General features: G+C 34.8%; 1 protein-coding gene across 2 annotated transcripts in view; it reads right to left on the bottom strand.

The window, feature by feature from the left end:
• The window catches only part of LOC106458473 (ephrin-B1-like), a 369101-nt gene that overhangs the window by 157894 nt on the left and 192668 nt on the right, over window positions 1–18539 (bottom strand). The window contains exon 1 of one of the 2 annotated variants that reach the window (XM_022384691.1): window positions 633–886. The exons of the other annotated variant lie outside the window; for it this stretch is intronic. Coding sequence (XP_022240399.1) covers window positions 633–739 — 107 coding nt within the window. The 5' untranslated portion in view covers window positions 740–886. Of the gene's footprint in view, window positions 1–632; window positions 887–18539 lie in introns of those variants that run through there. 2 annotated transcript variants of the gene reach the window in all.

The raw sequence follows: 18539 nt of genomic DNA, 5'->3' as shown, positions 1-18539 counted from the left end.
CAACTTGTCGGTACTAGGAAAACTAGAAAACCGACTTATCTTTTAATAGCTGATCCAACTTGTCGGTACTAGGAAAACTAGAAAACCGACTTATCTCTTTTAATAGCTGATCCAATTCATTGGTACTAGTAAAACTAGAAAACTGACCTATCTTTTAATAGCTGATCCAACTTGTCGGTACTAGGAAAACTAGAAAACCGACTTATCTCTTTTAATAGCTGATCCAATTCGCCGGTACTGTAAAACTAGAAAACTGACCTATCTTTTAATAGCTGATCGAACTTGTCGGTACTAGTAAAACTAGAAAACCGACTTATCTTTTAATAGCTGATCCAACTTATCGGTACTAAGAAAACTAGAAAACCGACCTATCTTTTAATAGCTGATCCAACTTGTCGGTACTAAGAAACCCAGAGCGTGTTTTCCTTTGAGAGAAATGCCCATAAATCATACCTTGAACTTCTTGATAATCGATGAAATTGCTTGGAGTTTACGATATATTTTTTAACATTCTGCTAATGTAGTGTGTTATGTAATGATGATTATTTGCTATGTCTTGGAGTGTCTGTGTTGAAGGTGGGCGCCTTGTGTCAAACGACTTACTCTACAAATACTAGATCATAACCACTTACATTGGGTTGGAGGCGTTCCAGTAGATATCATCCAGCCTGAGACACATAACATCCAGTGTGACAATATCCAGAAGGGTGAGGAGAAGAAATACTACAATCCATGGCATTGTCACGGTAACGCAGGATTCGTTCTAGACTATCGGAGAATGTGGGACAGTTGTACCATTCCTTCCTTCTTCAGCAACTCCAAGTAGACATGTTAAACAGTACGGTGTATAGTTCTTCTCTAAACGAGATCAGTACTACTTGTGATCCAAGAGTTCTGGAGGAGCCTCGCACACAGAAAGTGTATTTAGCCTCGACGCCAGACTCGAGTTGGACGCCACGTCAACCACCAATCAAAGTAAAGCTCACAGGCATCGAGTGGCAAGCTCGCTCCAAGCACGGGCGGCAGAACCTCTCAACTCTCTCCCCCCACACCACCCCGCCCCTCAACATTGGGAAACCCTCAAACCACGTGGATAGAAGTGCTACTAAAAAAGCTTTTCGAAAGAGAAATACAACTTGTGACGAAAGAAGCAAGCTTAAACAAATGGAAAATATTTTCATTATTCTCGTAGAAAAATGAATTAATATACATTTTACTGTAAGTTCTTTATAAGATGTTTAAGGATAAAAGTAAATAAGTTAGTCTCTGTTGCGTATTGTTAAATACGTTACGAGGTTTGTTAAGTTTCTGATTTTCACAAATCTATTTTCGAACGTTTGTCATTAAGTATTTGAAAACATACGAACAAATAACAAATACCGCTGACAACTTTGTAGTTAATTAAAAAAAAAACATAACAACTTAAAGTCGTTTCTCACATCGTGATTGTTAAAACTCTGGAAATAATTCTATTTCAATGGTCAATCTACACAGAAAATTCTACAAACTTCTCTAGCATAAGTAAGGCGATGACGTTCTAACTTTAAAGTCCGACTCTGAGTTTAAGACACGAAATTAGAACAGAACTGACTTAACAAATAAGTGATATTAACCTGAATGAACAGTAATGGTGTAAAATATTTTTTAAAGACGTCTTTTCAACAGGAACAGTGACAATAAACTTGAATCTATTGACAACGTTTACGATATTTATCATCACAAAACCGAACTTTTTTAGTTTCGAAGTGGGTATTACCTGGAAATTATAAACGTTAAAAGACGTTGAAGAATACATAATTAGATGCAGCTCCCATATTCACCCTCTTTTCACCATATTCGGTGAGGACAAGGATTTTTGAAATGCGTCTGTAGAAGAGATTAGCGAAGAAACCGTGGATTATAAAATTGACGTGAAAAATACAAAACATCTTAAAATCAGCATGGGCGTATCAGTATAAAAATTGAATACATGCTATCTTTATGTTTGCATTTGTATCGTCATCTTTTTCTTCTTTTCTGTAACGACCTTAATCCCAACTAGTTTGAGGTCGGTCGGTACATTTGTAAGCTAATCATTTTTACACCTGTGTGGCTGGGCTAGACTGCAACCATATATGACAAGCTGTACGAAGACGGGGATTCGAACTCGCGATCCTCAGACCACTAGACCATTCCATGCCCTCGTGTGTGCGTATGTGTCAATGGTCCAGTTCATTCAATATTTGACCACGTTGCTGTATTGAAAAACTGTAACCCTTAAAAGTTGAAAGCGATGACAAAAAAATTTTATGACTGAATGTAGAACTAAAGCTTTCAGCCAGATATATAACAACCAATATGTGTCTTTCTCGGCCTGAAGATCAAACCGCTATTCAGACATTTCTAAAGACAGGTTTGCTTCACGAGAATGTGTGGTATCTTTGTATGAACTAACAGGTATTTTTTTTTAATAACCGATTACCAAGAGCATTGATTTTTGCCACAAACAAAAATTAAGATAGCAAGAAAAAAATTAAATGTGACGTGATTAGTCCTGCTGTCGAGAATATTATCAAGTGAAAACAATTTTGATCCCGGTATTCCAAGTATTACAGACACGCTATGCAAGAACTGATCATTAAAAATAATAATTAAGGTCAGTGCAGTTCCAAGCCAGTTTGAGAACAATCAGCGTTGTTCACAAACAGTGAATATATATCGTATTATACAAGGGGTTCTGAAATGTGATTCCATATTTCTTTTGTTTTCCACTTGTCCAGGGTTACTGATGTGGGGTAGAAAACCCAATGACAAGTGGTAAATCCTACGATTTCACATCTAGTTAATGTGTCAACACTGTCTACATCAACTTTCATCAAACTCTTTCTTCAGAAGAGTAACAATTTCCTCTACAGTTTAACTACCACTAACGTCTGGGTGGAGGGTATTAAAACTGTATGGAAAACTAAAATGGCCTCAACAAACAAACATGCATCACACGATAGTTGATATACTGGGTAGAGTTTAATATGCTACATATAATCGCACTTCACAATTTGTTTTCAAAGAAGGAGTAGCTTTAGCTCTCTCTCTCTGGAACATAATACATTCCTATCTATAATCCATTCCTACCTATATTCCATTCCTCCCTATAATCCATTCCTACCTATAATCTATTCCTACCTATAATCCATTCCTACCTATATTCCATTCCTACCTATAATCCATTCCTACCTACAATCCATTCCTACCTATATTCCATTCCTACCTATATTCCATTCCTACCTATATTCCATTCCTACCTATAATCCATTCCTACTTATATTCCATTTCTACCTATATTCCATTTCTACCTACAATCCATTCCTACCTATAATCCATTCCTACCTACAATCCATTCCTACCTATAATCCATTCCTACTTATGTTCCATTTCTACCTATAATCCATTCCTACCTATATTTCATTCGTACCTATAACTCTTCTTCTTCTGCTCATGAATGAGAACTTAAGTTATTCATCCTGGTGTTTCAATACTGACGGTAAAGGTAAGAAATGGTTGTGGTAACTTAATAAGACAACTTGTTGCCATGACAACTAATGTGTTGAAGTGTTAGTAACACCTAGGGTATATATCAAAACGACAAAGACAGGAGAATCGATAAACTGTCTAAGATTCTTTACTTACTCCACTTTTTTTTTTTCGTTTTTATAATACAATAAGATTACTGTAGACATCGTGAAGTTTGTACATTATTTACTAAGTTACTGGCATTATTAACAGAAATAATTTTCTGGGTGCCTCGTAATCACGAGAGGTCTCGGAGAAAGAGTCTATATAATTAGGAAAAATATAATGAACCCATGATTCCCGGTAGCCAGTAAGGTGTAGATTTCCCATTGTCGTATTTAGGAATATCAGGATAAAGAAGATTAAACATGAGCAGGTGACGTTTTCCCCATGAATCACAAAATCACTGTCATTTCCCCTACAAATATAGGATAATTTACCCGTAGTGTGTAATTTCACTTCGTAGTGACTTAGCGACGCTGAACACGAAATTAAATTATAGATACACCAAAATCACCGTTAGGGCACCTACGTGTGTTTTATACGAAAGTAGAATTAAAATCGGGGAACAATAAAACTTGCAGCCTGGCTATTTAACTGTAATTATCACTAATGTTATGTTATTAACTAACCTATAGAATTGAGTTCTATGTTTATTTGCTGAGTCTCCGTGACTCTCTATACTTATGGTGTAGTTCGCGTGTGTAATTGACAAAGAGAGAGAGAGTTTTAAGATGAAATTACTTATACTTTGGAATATTTAGTATTTTACTGTTACGTTTGTGTGTGTGTGTGTGTGTGTGTGTTTAAGGGGGGCCTTGCGTGGCCTGTATGTTAGAGCAGCCGACTCGCAATCTGTGGGTCGTGTGGTCGAATACCACCACCGACATTGCTGGCTCTTTCAGCTGTGAAAGCGTTATGAGGTAATGGTCAATCACACTATTCGTTGGTAAAGAATAGCCCGGGAGTTGGCGGTGAGTGGTGCGCTGACTAGCTAGCTGCCTTCCCTCTAGTCTATTACTTCAAAATTGGGGAATGTTTTTGCCTTAGCCTAATCAAATTAATTTGTCAACATTAGAGATAAAGAGAACGCATTCTTATTAATTAATTCACTCCTAGCTACAAAGTGGAGAATAAGAATGGAGAAAGATGCAAACTTGTAATGTAAAGAACAGAGTGTTATCAACTATACTGTTAAAGATAATCTACCAATACACAAGAACAGAGTGTTATCAACTATACTGTTAAAGATAATCTACCAATACACAAGAACAGAGTGTTATCAACTATACTGTTAAAGATAATCTACCAAAACACAAGAACAGGGTGTCATCAACTCTACTGTTAAAGATAATCTACCAATACACAAGAACAGAGTGTTATCAACTATACTGTTAAAGATAATCTACCAATACACAAGAACAGAGTGTTATCAACTATACTGTTAAAGATAATCTACCAATACACAAGAACAGAGTGTTATCAACTATACTGTTAAAGATAATCTAACAAAACACAAGAACAGAGTGTTATCAACTATACTGTTAAAGATAATCTACCAATACACAAGAACAGAGTGTTATCAACTATACTGTTAAAGATAATCTAACAAAACACAAGAACAGGGTGTCATCAACTCTACTGTTAAAGATAATCTACCAAAACACAAAAACAAGGTGTCATCAACTCTACTGTTAAAGATAATCTACCAAAACACAAGACCAGGGTGTCATCAACTCTACTGTTAAAGATAATCTACCAATACACAAGAACAGAGTGTTATCAAGTGTACTGTTGAAGATAAACTACCAAAACACAGGAACAGAGTACTATTATACCAATATTATGAGACCTTGTATTAAAACACTCAAAATTTAAGATAACACTTGTATGAAAAGAGACACGAGTGGTAAGGTTTTACGCTTCACTAACGGCAATACACTTCAATTATTATTTCTCGATTTGTGTGTGTGAATTTCCCAATTTCATTTCTGATCCAAAACTGACAGAGACTTCTTTCACTTGTAATACAACAAAATACCCGGATTTAACTAACATATTCTGTTAATTCATTGTACCAGTTACAATAATGAAGCACTTTACGTGACATCCGGCAACATATGTTACGCGGCAAATTTGGTAGAAAATTCTGGTGGGCACTGGGAGAGGTATAAACTAGTGCTCCCGCTTATACTTGCTTTTAATAAAATACCATACAATTTGATAAGTTGAATTTATTAGGGATAAAAAGATAAGGAAATTAAAATGAAAATATATATTACTTTTCAAAAACTGGTATATTATTATTTTTTTATTATACAGTTCATATTTTATTATTTATTATTACACTCGCAACGAGCGGTGAGCCCTGGGCAACAGCCCCTTTTACCCATTTAATTAAACGGCCCTGAGAAAATTCAACCATTAGTTAAATAAAAAGAACTGATTATTCGATTGTAGATGTTCGAATATTAAGAAACTGGTTGATCTGAATTAAGGACACCGGAATGGTTGTCATAAATGTCTTGCTTTAAAATGCTTATTAAGAGCTTAGATTGAAGAGACATCTTCGCTGGGCTTCTCGAGCTTAATATCTAAAAAATCTATAATTTGATGGAGATACAATAAAAAAAGCATTACAACTTAAATCAAAACAACGATCTGCGCAGGCACAGGTTATACCGAGTTTTAACCACTTGCGTTAACAGGAGAGCATGCTGGAATTACATTGAAATCTGTTTATTTAAACTAAAAAGGCTTCATCTAATCAAAATGCTGATCTCATTTTGACTTTATGTCTGAAACACGTGTATATTAATGAATTGTTCACTGCAGCATTACAAACGAGAGCTTTTATTATGTCTCGTAATGTATGTAACTTATTAAACGTTCTTTAATAATGATTTTAAAACTTTGTGTATGGTGTAAGATAATGAATTTTCTGTCATAATTGTTTTAAATTTCTGCTGGTTTTGTATAAAGGTAAAATAATTTAATTATATCTAACAGTCGTTTTATCAGATAGATTGATGTTATATTTTGGTCAATTTCCGAACAATTACAAGATGATTTATTTGTATTTAAACATATTATCAATTTTACACTTTGTTAACGCCACGCTTGAGCCGTAAAAACAAAAACGCACGTCAAAGTTTAAAAAGGTTCCTCTGTACAATTTCAGTTGAGTTCTGTTATTCTCTTCTGTTATAAAAACGATAATTTATTTCTGCAATCCTCTTCTGTTAAAAAAACGATGATCTATTTCTGTTATTCTCTACTTTTGAAATAACAAGAAATCATTTCTGTTTTCCTTTACTGTTGAAATAACAAGAATTAATTTCTATTATCCTCTACTGTTGAAATAAGCAAGAATTAATTTCTGTTATCTTCTACTGTTGAAATAACAATAATTTAATTATGTTATCCTCTACTGTTGAAATAACAAGAATTTATTTCTGTTTTCCTTTACTGTTGAAATAACAAGAATTTGTTTCTGTTATCCTCTACTATTGAAATAACAATAATTTATTTCTGTTTTCCTTTACTGTTGAAATAAAGATAATTTATTTCTGTTATCTTCTACTGTTGAAATAACAAGAATTTATTTTTATCATCATCTACTGATGAAATAACAAAAAATTATTTCTGTTATCCTCTATTGTTGAAATAACAAGAATTTATTTCTATTATCATCTACTGATGAAGTAATAAAAATAATATTTCTGTTATCCTCTACTGTTGAAATAACAAGAATTTAGTTTTGTTATCTTGTTGCCGACTGCAAGTTTTATACAAAAGCATTTATGATATTTGTATTTCATATAAGTTAATTATAATCCATTAACTTAAGAACGTTTAAGTGAAACAACATTAATGTCTACACGTTGGTGTATATGGACTAGTTTAAGTCAACAACGTACACAATACGTACAAATTTGGAGCAGAAATTTGGGAAGATGTCAAGAGCTTCTCTAAAAGCAAACAAATCAAAAGCTTCTTTTGAGTTTTGAGTTTGCCACAAGTTCGCTTGTTTTCCCTTCTTTGTTTTACAGGCGTCATAAAAGATGTCGCTCGACGTTTGCAAATTCAATTAACGTACTGCGCAAGAACCGTTGGAATTATCTCGCGTTACAGTTTTATCTCTTACACCACAGGGCGGGGCTAGTGTCCCAGGAGACTTTAATATGAATAAAGATACACTTTATAATCACGCAGCGTGATGAGAGTGAACGTTTTAAAATAGCTAACAGAAACCAATCTAGCAAATGAGAAAGACTCCATTGAACGATGAAATCTGTTTGTTTACATTAGTATGTATAAACAGCGATTCACTGAATACAAACACGCGGTACTTATCTATTAACATATGCTTTGAGTTAAGTATGCATTTCATTAGTCACAGAAATACAGGTTAACGTGACTATGAAACTGAGTAGTCTTTGGCTTGGTTAGCTTAAGTATACGAAATAAGACACGGGATGAACAGTTAAATTATGTTTAGCATTTTCGTGCACAGCTACAAAAGGCTACTTGACCTGCGTTAGCAGCCTCTAATTTTGGGCTGACAGATTAGAGGGAAGGTAGCTAGTCAACAGCACCTACCACCAACTCTTGAGCTACTCTAATCGTACAGTGGGATTTGACAGGCCCCAATGTGCGGAGCTCGATTTAGCGGCAACGGGACGCGAACTGTGGACCCTCATATTCACATTTCTACACGCTAACCACTAGCTCACGCTCGGTTCGGAGTTAAATATTGAACAGGGAATACGTTTTTAAGCAAGGAATTTTTCTTAACCCCCCCCCCCCAAAAAAAAAACACGTATATTTTAACATATGTACAAATCAGCTACGCTGTCTTTCTCAGAACCGAAAATAGATGAGAGATCAAATTTATTGTTTATTGCCTTAACAGTATTGCGGGGGTAAAAAACCAGATGCTGGAGATACTAACTGATTTGTTCTCGGTTGACGGATCATCTATAATACAAATGATCGGTAAAGAAGGAACCAGAACGATGAAAACAAGCCTCGCTTTTACATTAATTGATGGGGATGATTAACGACGAGAGGGGTCAAGTCGCATGGGAGTTTCGCTAAATAAAAGAACCGTACAAGCCTGCTTCTAATTCGTAATAACAGTAAATCTCGGAGATCGCTGCGAAACGTCGTCTCTTGTCCTGCATAGCCAACCCCATAATGAGCCTGTGTTTCTTGGCCGTTCGGCTTATACCTAGATCACCAATCATTTTCAAGCTAATGTTACGCAATACGCTTTCATGGCACCTGTTTCGTTTGCCGTACTTTGCACCACGTACCGTACTTTCTACTACGCACCGCATTTTACACTGCGCACTGATATTCGCAAATAATCAGTGTGTTCTTGCGATGAATAAAAAACAAGCTTGTTTTCAAGATATCATTTATTCACAAGAAGCTGGCCACCCACAGAAAACAAAAACAGACACATCAAGTCTAGTTAGCTCTAGTTTCCTAGTAAAATTAGCACGGGGGAGGGATACAAGTTTTAACCCTCTTCTAAACACATGTTTTTAGTAAAGATTTTATAAAGAAATGTTGGTAAACAATGAGAGTAACAGAGTGTTCTCTAACAGCAGCCTTTAGTTAGTTAATCAGCAGGAAGTGAAAAATACCAGTGCACACTGTTACAACAATTTAGGTAGAATACTTTGTTAATAACCCTGAATTACTTGAGTAGCTGGAGGTTAAGACATAATTTTACACTGTTACATCAGACCAGGTAGAATATTTTGTTAAAAACCCTGAATTACTTGAGTAACTGGAGGTTAAGACATAATTGTACACTGTTACAACAGTTTAGGTAGAATATTTTGTTAAAAACCCTGAATTACTTGAGTAGCTGGAGGTTAAGACATAATTTTACACTGTTACATCAGACCAGGTAGAATATTTTGTTAAAAACCCTGAATTACTTGAGTAACTGGAGGTTAAGACATAATTTTACACTGTTACAACAGTTTAGGTAGAATATTTTGTTAAAAACCCTGAATTACTTGAGTAACTGGAGGTTAAAACATAATTGTATACTGTTACAACATTTTAGGTAGAGTAGTTTGTTAAAAACCCTGAATTACTTGAGTAGCTGGAGGTTAAGACATAATTTTACACTGTTACAACAGTTTAGGTAGAATACTTTGTTAAAAACCCTGAATTACTTGAGTAACTGGAGGTTAAGACATAATTGTACACTGTTACAACATTTTAGGTAGAGTAGTTTGTTAAAAACCCTGAATTACTTGAGTAACTGGAGGTTAAGACATAATTGTACACTGTTACATCAGACCAGGTAGAATGCTTTGTTAACCCTGAATTACCTGAGTAACTGGAGGTTAAGACATAATTGTACACTGTTACAACATTTTAGGTAGAGTAGTTTGTTAATAACCCTGAATTACTAGAGTAGCTGAAGGTTAAATATCAGTGATTGTTTTCAACAAATGACTTACAATTCTCTGATAACTGCGTGTCGTTCTAATACACATAAATACTTAAAAGTTTTTGATTACACTAACTTTGGATTTCTCATCATATTTCTTAAGTGACCGTAAACATTTATTAACTTCGATTCTATTAAAAATATAAAAAGGATTAGAACAAAAAAAGTTAATTATCAACTTCTTTATATTACATACTGAAGGAAGAAGTACAAACAAACTTTACCACACAGTAATTTATTATAAAAAAAAAGCAAACGCCTCAAAAAGAGAGAGAGAGAGAGAGATTTATATTTTAAAGGTAACTTACGACCAATTCAAAAAAGAAAAAAAAAAAACTTTAACAAGCTGACGGCTGGTCCTGTTGTGCTTAGTCATTCTGATATATCACCCATGCAGAGTAGTACTCGATTCCTTCATCTGAGCTTCCTTACTTTCTAAAGCTTGAGAGAGTTCTTCCTGAACTTAATGACGCGATAGAATCATTTACAAAGTCGAGTCTAACGTTGAGCTCCCTTGGTCCTTTTTAGAAACCAAAAAATCACCTATATTTTTTTATCTACCTCGAGGTAGAGACCTGAATGTTCTGTCAAAATATCCTCATTGGGAGAATAATTTCTAGAAGTCGTTATTCACGATTGTATACAAATACACAAAAGCCTTATACGATTCTTTTTATATCAGTAGAAAATTATTGAAACTTCTTAACAGTTTGATCATAAGAAAATAATTTACCGTGAAAGAAAAAAGAAACTATTTTGAACTAAGAAAATATTTGTGTGCGTGTGTGTGTGTGCTAGAAAAAACCCAACAAAGTTTGTTATTACAAAGTTCTTGAAAAGAAAATTATAGAACCAGAGGAAGTGGATTTAGAAACCGAACGTGTGAACAAAAACATATCTTTAAGGCTTACTGTTGCGTAGGGTTTGGTTATGGTTATATTTCAGGTGTAATAGTCTGTCCCCTAGATTATATCTACAGAAATAACAATAATCCCTGAAGTAACAGTTATATCCTTGCTTATACCTCCCCCTCTCCAAAATGGCAGTTATCCTTTTATATTTTATCCTCTGAACTAATAGCTGTATAGTAATTTATATACCCAGTAATAATATATGTCCCTTGATATAAATCTTCTGAAATAATAGTTATATATTGAATTACATTCTCTGAAATAATAGTTTAAAACTAGATTATGATCTCTGATGTAATATTTATCCTATAGGTTATATCTAATGATATAATAACTATACCACAGACCCCAGAAATAATAGTTATGTAATAAAAACTGCAAGACCCTAATCTAATGTAGAATCATGTCGAAACCGTAAATATTACAACAACTGCAAGACCTTCACCTTATGTAGAACCATGATGAAACCGTAAATTTTACGAAAAGTGCAAGACCCTCACCTAATGTAGAACCATGCTGAAACCGTAAATATTACGAAAAGTGCAAGACCCTCACCTAATGTAGAACCATGTTGAAATGCAAGACCTTCACCTAATGTAGAACCATGCTGAAACCGTAAATATTACAATAACCGCAAGACCTTCACCTAATGTTGGTCCATGTTGAAACCGTAAATATTACAATAACTGCAAGACCTTCACCTAATGTAGAACCATGCTGAAACCGTAAATATTACAATAACCGCAAGACCTTCACCTAATGTTGGTCCATGTATGCAAACTTAAAAGGCAGAACATTCTCTATACCTTTGTTCTACTATATTTGTTGAAAAATAGGAAAATAATTAGATTGCAGAAAACCTACTAGGCGACAAAGAAAAACAACAACATAAAACAAAGAACAAAAAACCAACAGAATAAATAAAAACAATCTGAATAAAGGAGAACACAAAATAAAGAAATAACCAACATAGAATCGATCACTGATTTCACCATAAGAAGTGACTATGCGCGTTTGAATGAGTGAATATATATAACGATTTCCATTTCGAGCCAAAGACATGCTCTACAATTCTACGTGAAAACCTTAATCAATATTGGGTAGAAAAAAAGACTATTTTGAAGATCAAGATGAGAAGATTAGTGGAAATCCATTCTCAGCTACATGGAGTTTTGGATCCTGATGACATCTTAAATCTAACTATGTGGCTATTGTGATCTGTTACAATTGATAGTAACATAGGCCTGAGAATAAGGCGTTATCACTGATCACCGGGTATTTAATATACTTGGTAAACCGTTGTGAACTTTGTATACATGTGAACTTAATATACCTGGTAAACCGTTGTGAACTTTGTATACACGTGAACTTAATATACCTGGTAAACCGTTGTGAACTTTGTATACACGTGAACTTAATATACCTGGTAAACCGTTGTGAACTTTGTATACATGTGAACTTAATATACCTGGTAAACCGTTGTGAACTTTGTATACACGTGAACTTAATATACCTGGTAAACCGTTGTGAACTTTGTATACATGTGAACTTAATATACCTGGTAAACCGTTGTGAACTTTGTATACACGTGAACTTAGTATACCTGGTAAACCGTTGTGAACTTTTTATACACGTGAACTTAATATACCTGGTAAACCGTTATGTAAAACTTGTATACCTGTGAACTGGTGCACCCCTAAATATTTTAGATGGCTGTATTTTATATAAGAACTGTAGCTAGATACTGATACATAGGTACGTATACATATGTTGATTGTGTTTATGATTTATTCTTACCACTTCGAACATCTACAGAAATTACACATCGTCAGCATCTGAGGGGGTCTGTGGGACACAGACCCCCTGCGTCTGGAATTGCCTACCAGGGTAACTTCAGACTTCAAAGCACCCCTAGGTAATAATATCTTCATATACCTCTGATATACCTGGTAAACCATTGAGAACTCTCGTTATTTATCAACTGATCAAAGTTTGATTTGAAATTGTAACTGTTGTGACTCGTTACATATTATGATTATTTTAGACTAACACTGTGACGTTATCACTAATTACTGTGTAATATATATATATTAATATAAATATATACTTATATATACATTTATGACTACATTATTCTCCACCAGGTTTTGTAACCCTGGTCTGACTTTATGATACATCACTCTCCAACAGATATTTTAACCCTCGTCTGCCTTTATGACTACATCACACTCCACCAGGTGTTGTGATCTGACTTTATGACTAAATCACTCTCTACCAGGTATTGTAACCCTGGTCTGACTTTAAGATATACATCTCTCGTCATCAGGCATGGTAACATTATTCTGACTTTGTAACTTAATCTCCGTTACAGATTACATTAACTTTTGCCTGACACTGTGTCTACATCTCTAGTCAGTAGGTAGGATAATTTTGGTTGACTTTATGACTTAATCTTCGTTATAAATTACCATAATTTTAGTTTGACTTTGTGACTTAATCTTCGTTATAAATTACCATAATTTTAGTTTGACTTTGTGACTTAATCTTCGTTATAAATTACCATAATTTTAGTTTGACTTTGTGACTTAATATTCGTTATAAATTGCCATAATTTTAGTTTGACATTGTGACTACGTCACTAGTCACTAAGTAGGTGCAATTTTAGTTTGACTTAATCTTCGTTATAAATTACCATAATTTTAGTTTGACTTTGTGACTTAATATTCGTTATAAATTACCATAATTTTAGTTTGACTTTATGACTTAATCTTCGTTATAAATTACCATACTTTTAGTTTGACTTTGTGACTTAATCTTCGTTATAAATTACCATAATTTTAGTTTGACTTTGTGACTTAATCTTCGTTATAAATTGCCATAATTTTAGTTTGACATTGTGACTACGTCACTAGTCACTAAGTAGGTGCAATTTTAGTTTGTCTTTGTGACTTAATCTTCGTTACAAATTATTAATATCAACTTCCGATCAGTTCAAACTACCTACATAGAACAAAATAAAAATCATGGCGGTAATAAATAGAGGTAATTAAATATACTTTTACTGCTTCTTTAAGTATAGAGATAAAAATACATCGAACCTTTGAAACTCATAATAAACGTGAATTCGTAAATTAAATTAAGTAGATTAACAAATGTTTTCTAAACGTTCTTTAACTTTAAGGTTTATTTTGTGTCGATGCAAACTGTCGACTCCAACATCGATACCAAATAAACCTTAAAGTTAAACTAAGAGCACAAAATGCTTGTCAAACTATTTAATTTAATTATAATATATTGCTTCCTCAGTTTGGTACCCTCATTATTGGTGATAGTTATGATGGTAAACCCAATAATACCTCATGAAGTTCGCAAAAGCTTAATATATTTATGTTAGTCTTAAATAAATATGCTGAGGTAACAATGCAAAATAATTTCTATAATAAAATATGACCAATAGGTATGATGTCTGTGGTCTCATATTGTGTTTGTCTAACTGACCAACAGGTACGATGTCTGTGGTCTCATATTGTGTTTGTCTAACTGACCAACAGGTATGATGTCTGTGGTCTCATATTGTGTTTGTCTAACTTACAAACAGGTATGATGTTTGTGGTCTCATATTGTGTTTGTCTAACTGACCAACAGGTATGATGTCTGTGGTCTCATATTGTGTTTGTCTAACTTACAAACAGGTATGATGTCTGTGGTCTCATATTGTGTTTGTCTAACTGACCAATAGGTGTGATGTCTGTGGTCTCATATTGTGTTTGTCTAACTGACCAACAGGTGTGATGCTGTGTTATCATATTGTGTTTGTCTTACTGACTAACAGGTATGATGGCTGAAGTATCATATTGTGTTTGTCTAACTTACAAACAGGCATGACAACTATGGTCTCATATTGTGTTTGTCTAACTGACCAACAGGTGTGATGGCTGTGGTCTCATATTGTGTTTGTCTAACTGACCAACAGGTATGATGTCTGTGGTCTCATATTGTGTTTGTCTAACTGACCAACAGGTATGATGTCTGTGGTCTCATATTGTGTTTGTCTAACTGACCAACAGGTATGATGTATGTGGTCTCATATTGTGTTTGTCTAACTTACAAACAGGTATGATGTCTGTGGTCTCATATTGTGTTTGTCTAACTGACCAATAGGTGTGACATCTGTGGTCTCATATTGTGTTTGTCTAACTGACCAACAGATATGATGTCTGTGGTCTCATATTGTGTTTGTCTAGCTTACAAACAGGTATGATGTCTGTGGCCTCATATTGTGTTTGTCTAACAGACCAATAGGTGTGATGTCTGTGGTCTCATATTGTGTTTGTCTAACTTACAAACAGGTATGATGTTTGTGGTCTCATATTGTGTTTGTCTAACTGACCAATAGGTGTGATGGCTGTGGTCTCATATTGTGTTTGTCTAACTGACCAACAGGTGTGATGGCTGTGGTCTCATATTGTGTTTGTCTAACTGACCAGCAGGTATGATGCTGTGGTATCATATTGTGTTTGTCTAACTGACCAACAAATGTGATGCTGTGGTTTCGTATTGTATTTGTCTAACTGACCAACAGGTATGATGGCTGTGGTTTCTTATTACGTTTGCGTTCATTCTTTACGAGGTATAGTAATTCTGATCTGACCTTGGGGCTTCATCAGGGTGTTATAATTGTGTTTGGGTATTGAGATTAGGTTACTAGTCACCAGGTGGGATAACTTTGGTGTAAAGTTTGAATGCGTCATGCATTACCATATACACTAACTTTGATCACTCTTTGTGTAGAATGATAACTTTAGTGTGATGTTGTGGTTACATTAAAAATGGTAGTTGGATTGTTAGCTACAGAAAAGACGACAATAAATATCAAATATATTGGTTTAGTACTGTTATACCGGTTCCTGGTATTTTGGTTTAGTACTGGTATATTGGTTCCTGGCATATTGGTCTAGTAGTGGAATACTGGTTCAGTAATGGTATATTGGTTTATTACTGGTATAGTGGTTCAGTATTGGTATACTGGTTCCTGGTATATTGGTTTAGTACTGGTATACTGGTTCCTGGTATATTGGTTTAGTACTGGTATAGTGGTTCAGTACTGGCATATTGGTTTAGTAGTGGTATACTGGTTCAGTACTGGTATACTAGTTCCTGGTATATTGGTTTAGTACTGGTATAGTGGTTCAGTATTGGTATACTGGTTCCTGGTATATTGGTTTAGTACTGGTATAGTGGTTCAGTATTGGTATAATGGTTCCTGGTATATTGGTTTAGTACTGGTATAGTGGTTCAGTATTGGTATAATGGTTCCTGGTATATTGGTTTAGTACTGGTATACTGGTTCCTGGTATATTGGTTTAGTACTGGTAAAGTGGTTCAGTACTGGTATACTGGTTCCTGGTATATTGGTTTAGTACTGGTATAGTGGTTCAGTATTGGTATATTTGTTTAGTACTGGTATAGTGGTTCAGTACTGGTATACTGGTTCCTGGCATATTGGTTTAGTAGTGGTATACTGGTTCAGTACTGGTATACTAGATCCTGGTATATTGGTTTAGTACTGGTATAGTGGTTCAGTACTGGTATATTTGTTTAGTACTGGTATCGTGGTTCAGTACTGGTATATTGGTTTAGTACTGGTATAGTGGTTCAGTATTGGTATACTGGTTCCTGGTATATTTGTTTAGTACTGGTATAGTGGTTCAGTACTGGTATACTGGTTTAGTACTAGTATAGTGGTTCAGTACTGGTATACCGGTTCCTGGTACATTGGTTTAGTACTGGTATACTGGTTCCTGGTATATTAGTTCCTGGTATATTGTTTTAGTACTTGCATATTGGTTCAGTACTGGTATATAGGTTTAGTACTGGTATAGTGGTTCAGTACTGGTATACTAGTTCCTGTTATATTGGTTTAGTAGTGGTATACTGGTTCCTGGCACATTGGTTCATTATTGATATACTAGTTCCTGGTGTATTGGTTTAGTACTGGTATACTGATCTAGTAATGGTGTACTGGTTATACTGGTTCAGTACTGGTATACTGATCTAGTAATGGTGTACTGGTTATACTGGTTTAGTACTGGTATACTGGTTCGGTACGGATACACTGGTTTAGTACTGGTATTCTGTTTTACAACTGGTATATTGGTCTAGTACTGGTGTACTAGTTAAATACTGCTAAACTGTTTTAGTACTGGTATACCGGTTTATTAGTGGTATACTGGTTTAGCACTGGTATACTGATTTAATACTGTTCTGGTTTAGTACTGGTATTCTTGTTCACTTCTGGTATATAGGTTTAATTAGTACTGATATACTGGTCCAGTACTGTTATACTGTTTTAGTATTGGTATATTGGTTCATTACTGGTGTACTGGTTTGGTACTGGTATACTGGTTTAATAGTTCAGTACTGATATATTGGTTTAATAAAGATGTAACGGTTTAGCACTGATATATTGGTTTAGTACTGGCTTAATGGTTTAATACACGTATAATGGTTTACTACTGGTGTACTGGTTCAGTATTGATATATTGGTATACTGGTTTAGTACTGATATCCTGTTTTAGTCTAAGAATTTTTGGTGCACGTGAATATGGAATGTTTTTGTCTTTTTTTAAAGATGCAGTCACGTGATGGGAACTAGCGGAAAGAAACTAGGATCATCAATTCTACGTGTAGGCTCAAAAATACTTAGCGTTTATTCTTGCTCTGTTCTAGAAGCTCCGTGAAAGCTATACCATTTATTCCTTTGGCAAGTTTTCACTGTTTTAAAAGAATTCAGTATATTCACGCGTGGCCGTATGGGGGAGGGGCTGCACTCAAAAAAGTAATGGCTAGAATGGGCGGGAATACAATTAGATGCGATCTTCGCACTTCCGATCTATCCTCTTTGCGTGATTACGGGCCCCAGTAAGAAGAAGAAGGAAAAAAATGAAGGGAATGAAAAAGAACAGCAGGCGGTTAAGAGCTTTGCTAACGACCTCTAACGTTGAGTATATATATATATATATATATACTTCGCCACAATTTGACTTCAGTTTTACCCGGACAACAAGTCCTATTTCTGGGTTGGAAAGGCCAATAGTAAAGTATCAACAAAAGCGACAAACTCAATGCCCCCCCCCCCCATCCGTCTTTTTTCTACAGTAGAACGACTTTTCTCATGTGATGTGGATAAGTGAATGTTTTAGTTCGGTGTTTTGTTATTGCATTAAGCAGACCCGTATGCTTGATTTATAACTATACGTCTTCAATGTTGACCAGTTCTGTATTTTAAAGTTATCGATTACTGCGGTTCGGCCAAATAATTCGATTCTGATCGCGCTCTCTTACCACTTTGATGAGTTATGATCTGTATGATTACCCTGTGTTATTCATTATAAGAACACTCAGAGAGTCTATATCTATGTTAACATTATAATATTAGGTCGTCAAGAAAGCAATGTCGCGTTTGGGAACACTTTCATTAACTACCCCCCCCCAAAAAAAAAATAAAACATACATCACGTATAATAGTTAAACGAACCGCCTAAACGTCAAGTTAGTGTAGCCTATATAATGTATAAAGTCTAGTATCCTCTAATCCCTTA

The sequence above is a fragment of the Limulus polyphemus genome, unplaced genomic scaffold, assembly GCF_000517525.1.
Source record: "Limulus polyphemus unplaced genomic scaffold, Limulus_polyphemus-2.1.2 Scaffold468, whole genome shotgun sequence".
In the NCBI taxonomy this organism is placed as follows: domain Eukaryota; kingdom Metazoa; phylum Arthropoda; class Merostomata; order Xiphosura; family Limulidae; genus Limulus; species Limulus polyphemus.
The sequence above is the reverse complement of the archived record's forward strand: the minus strand, read 5'-3'. Positions and strand labels throughout refer to the sequence as shown.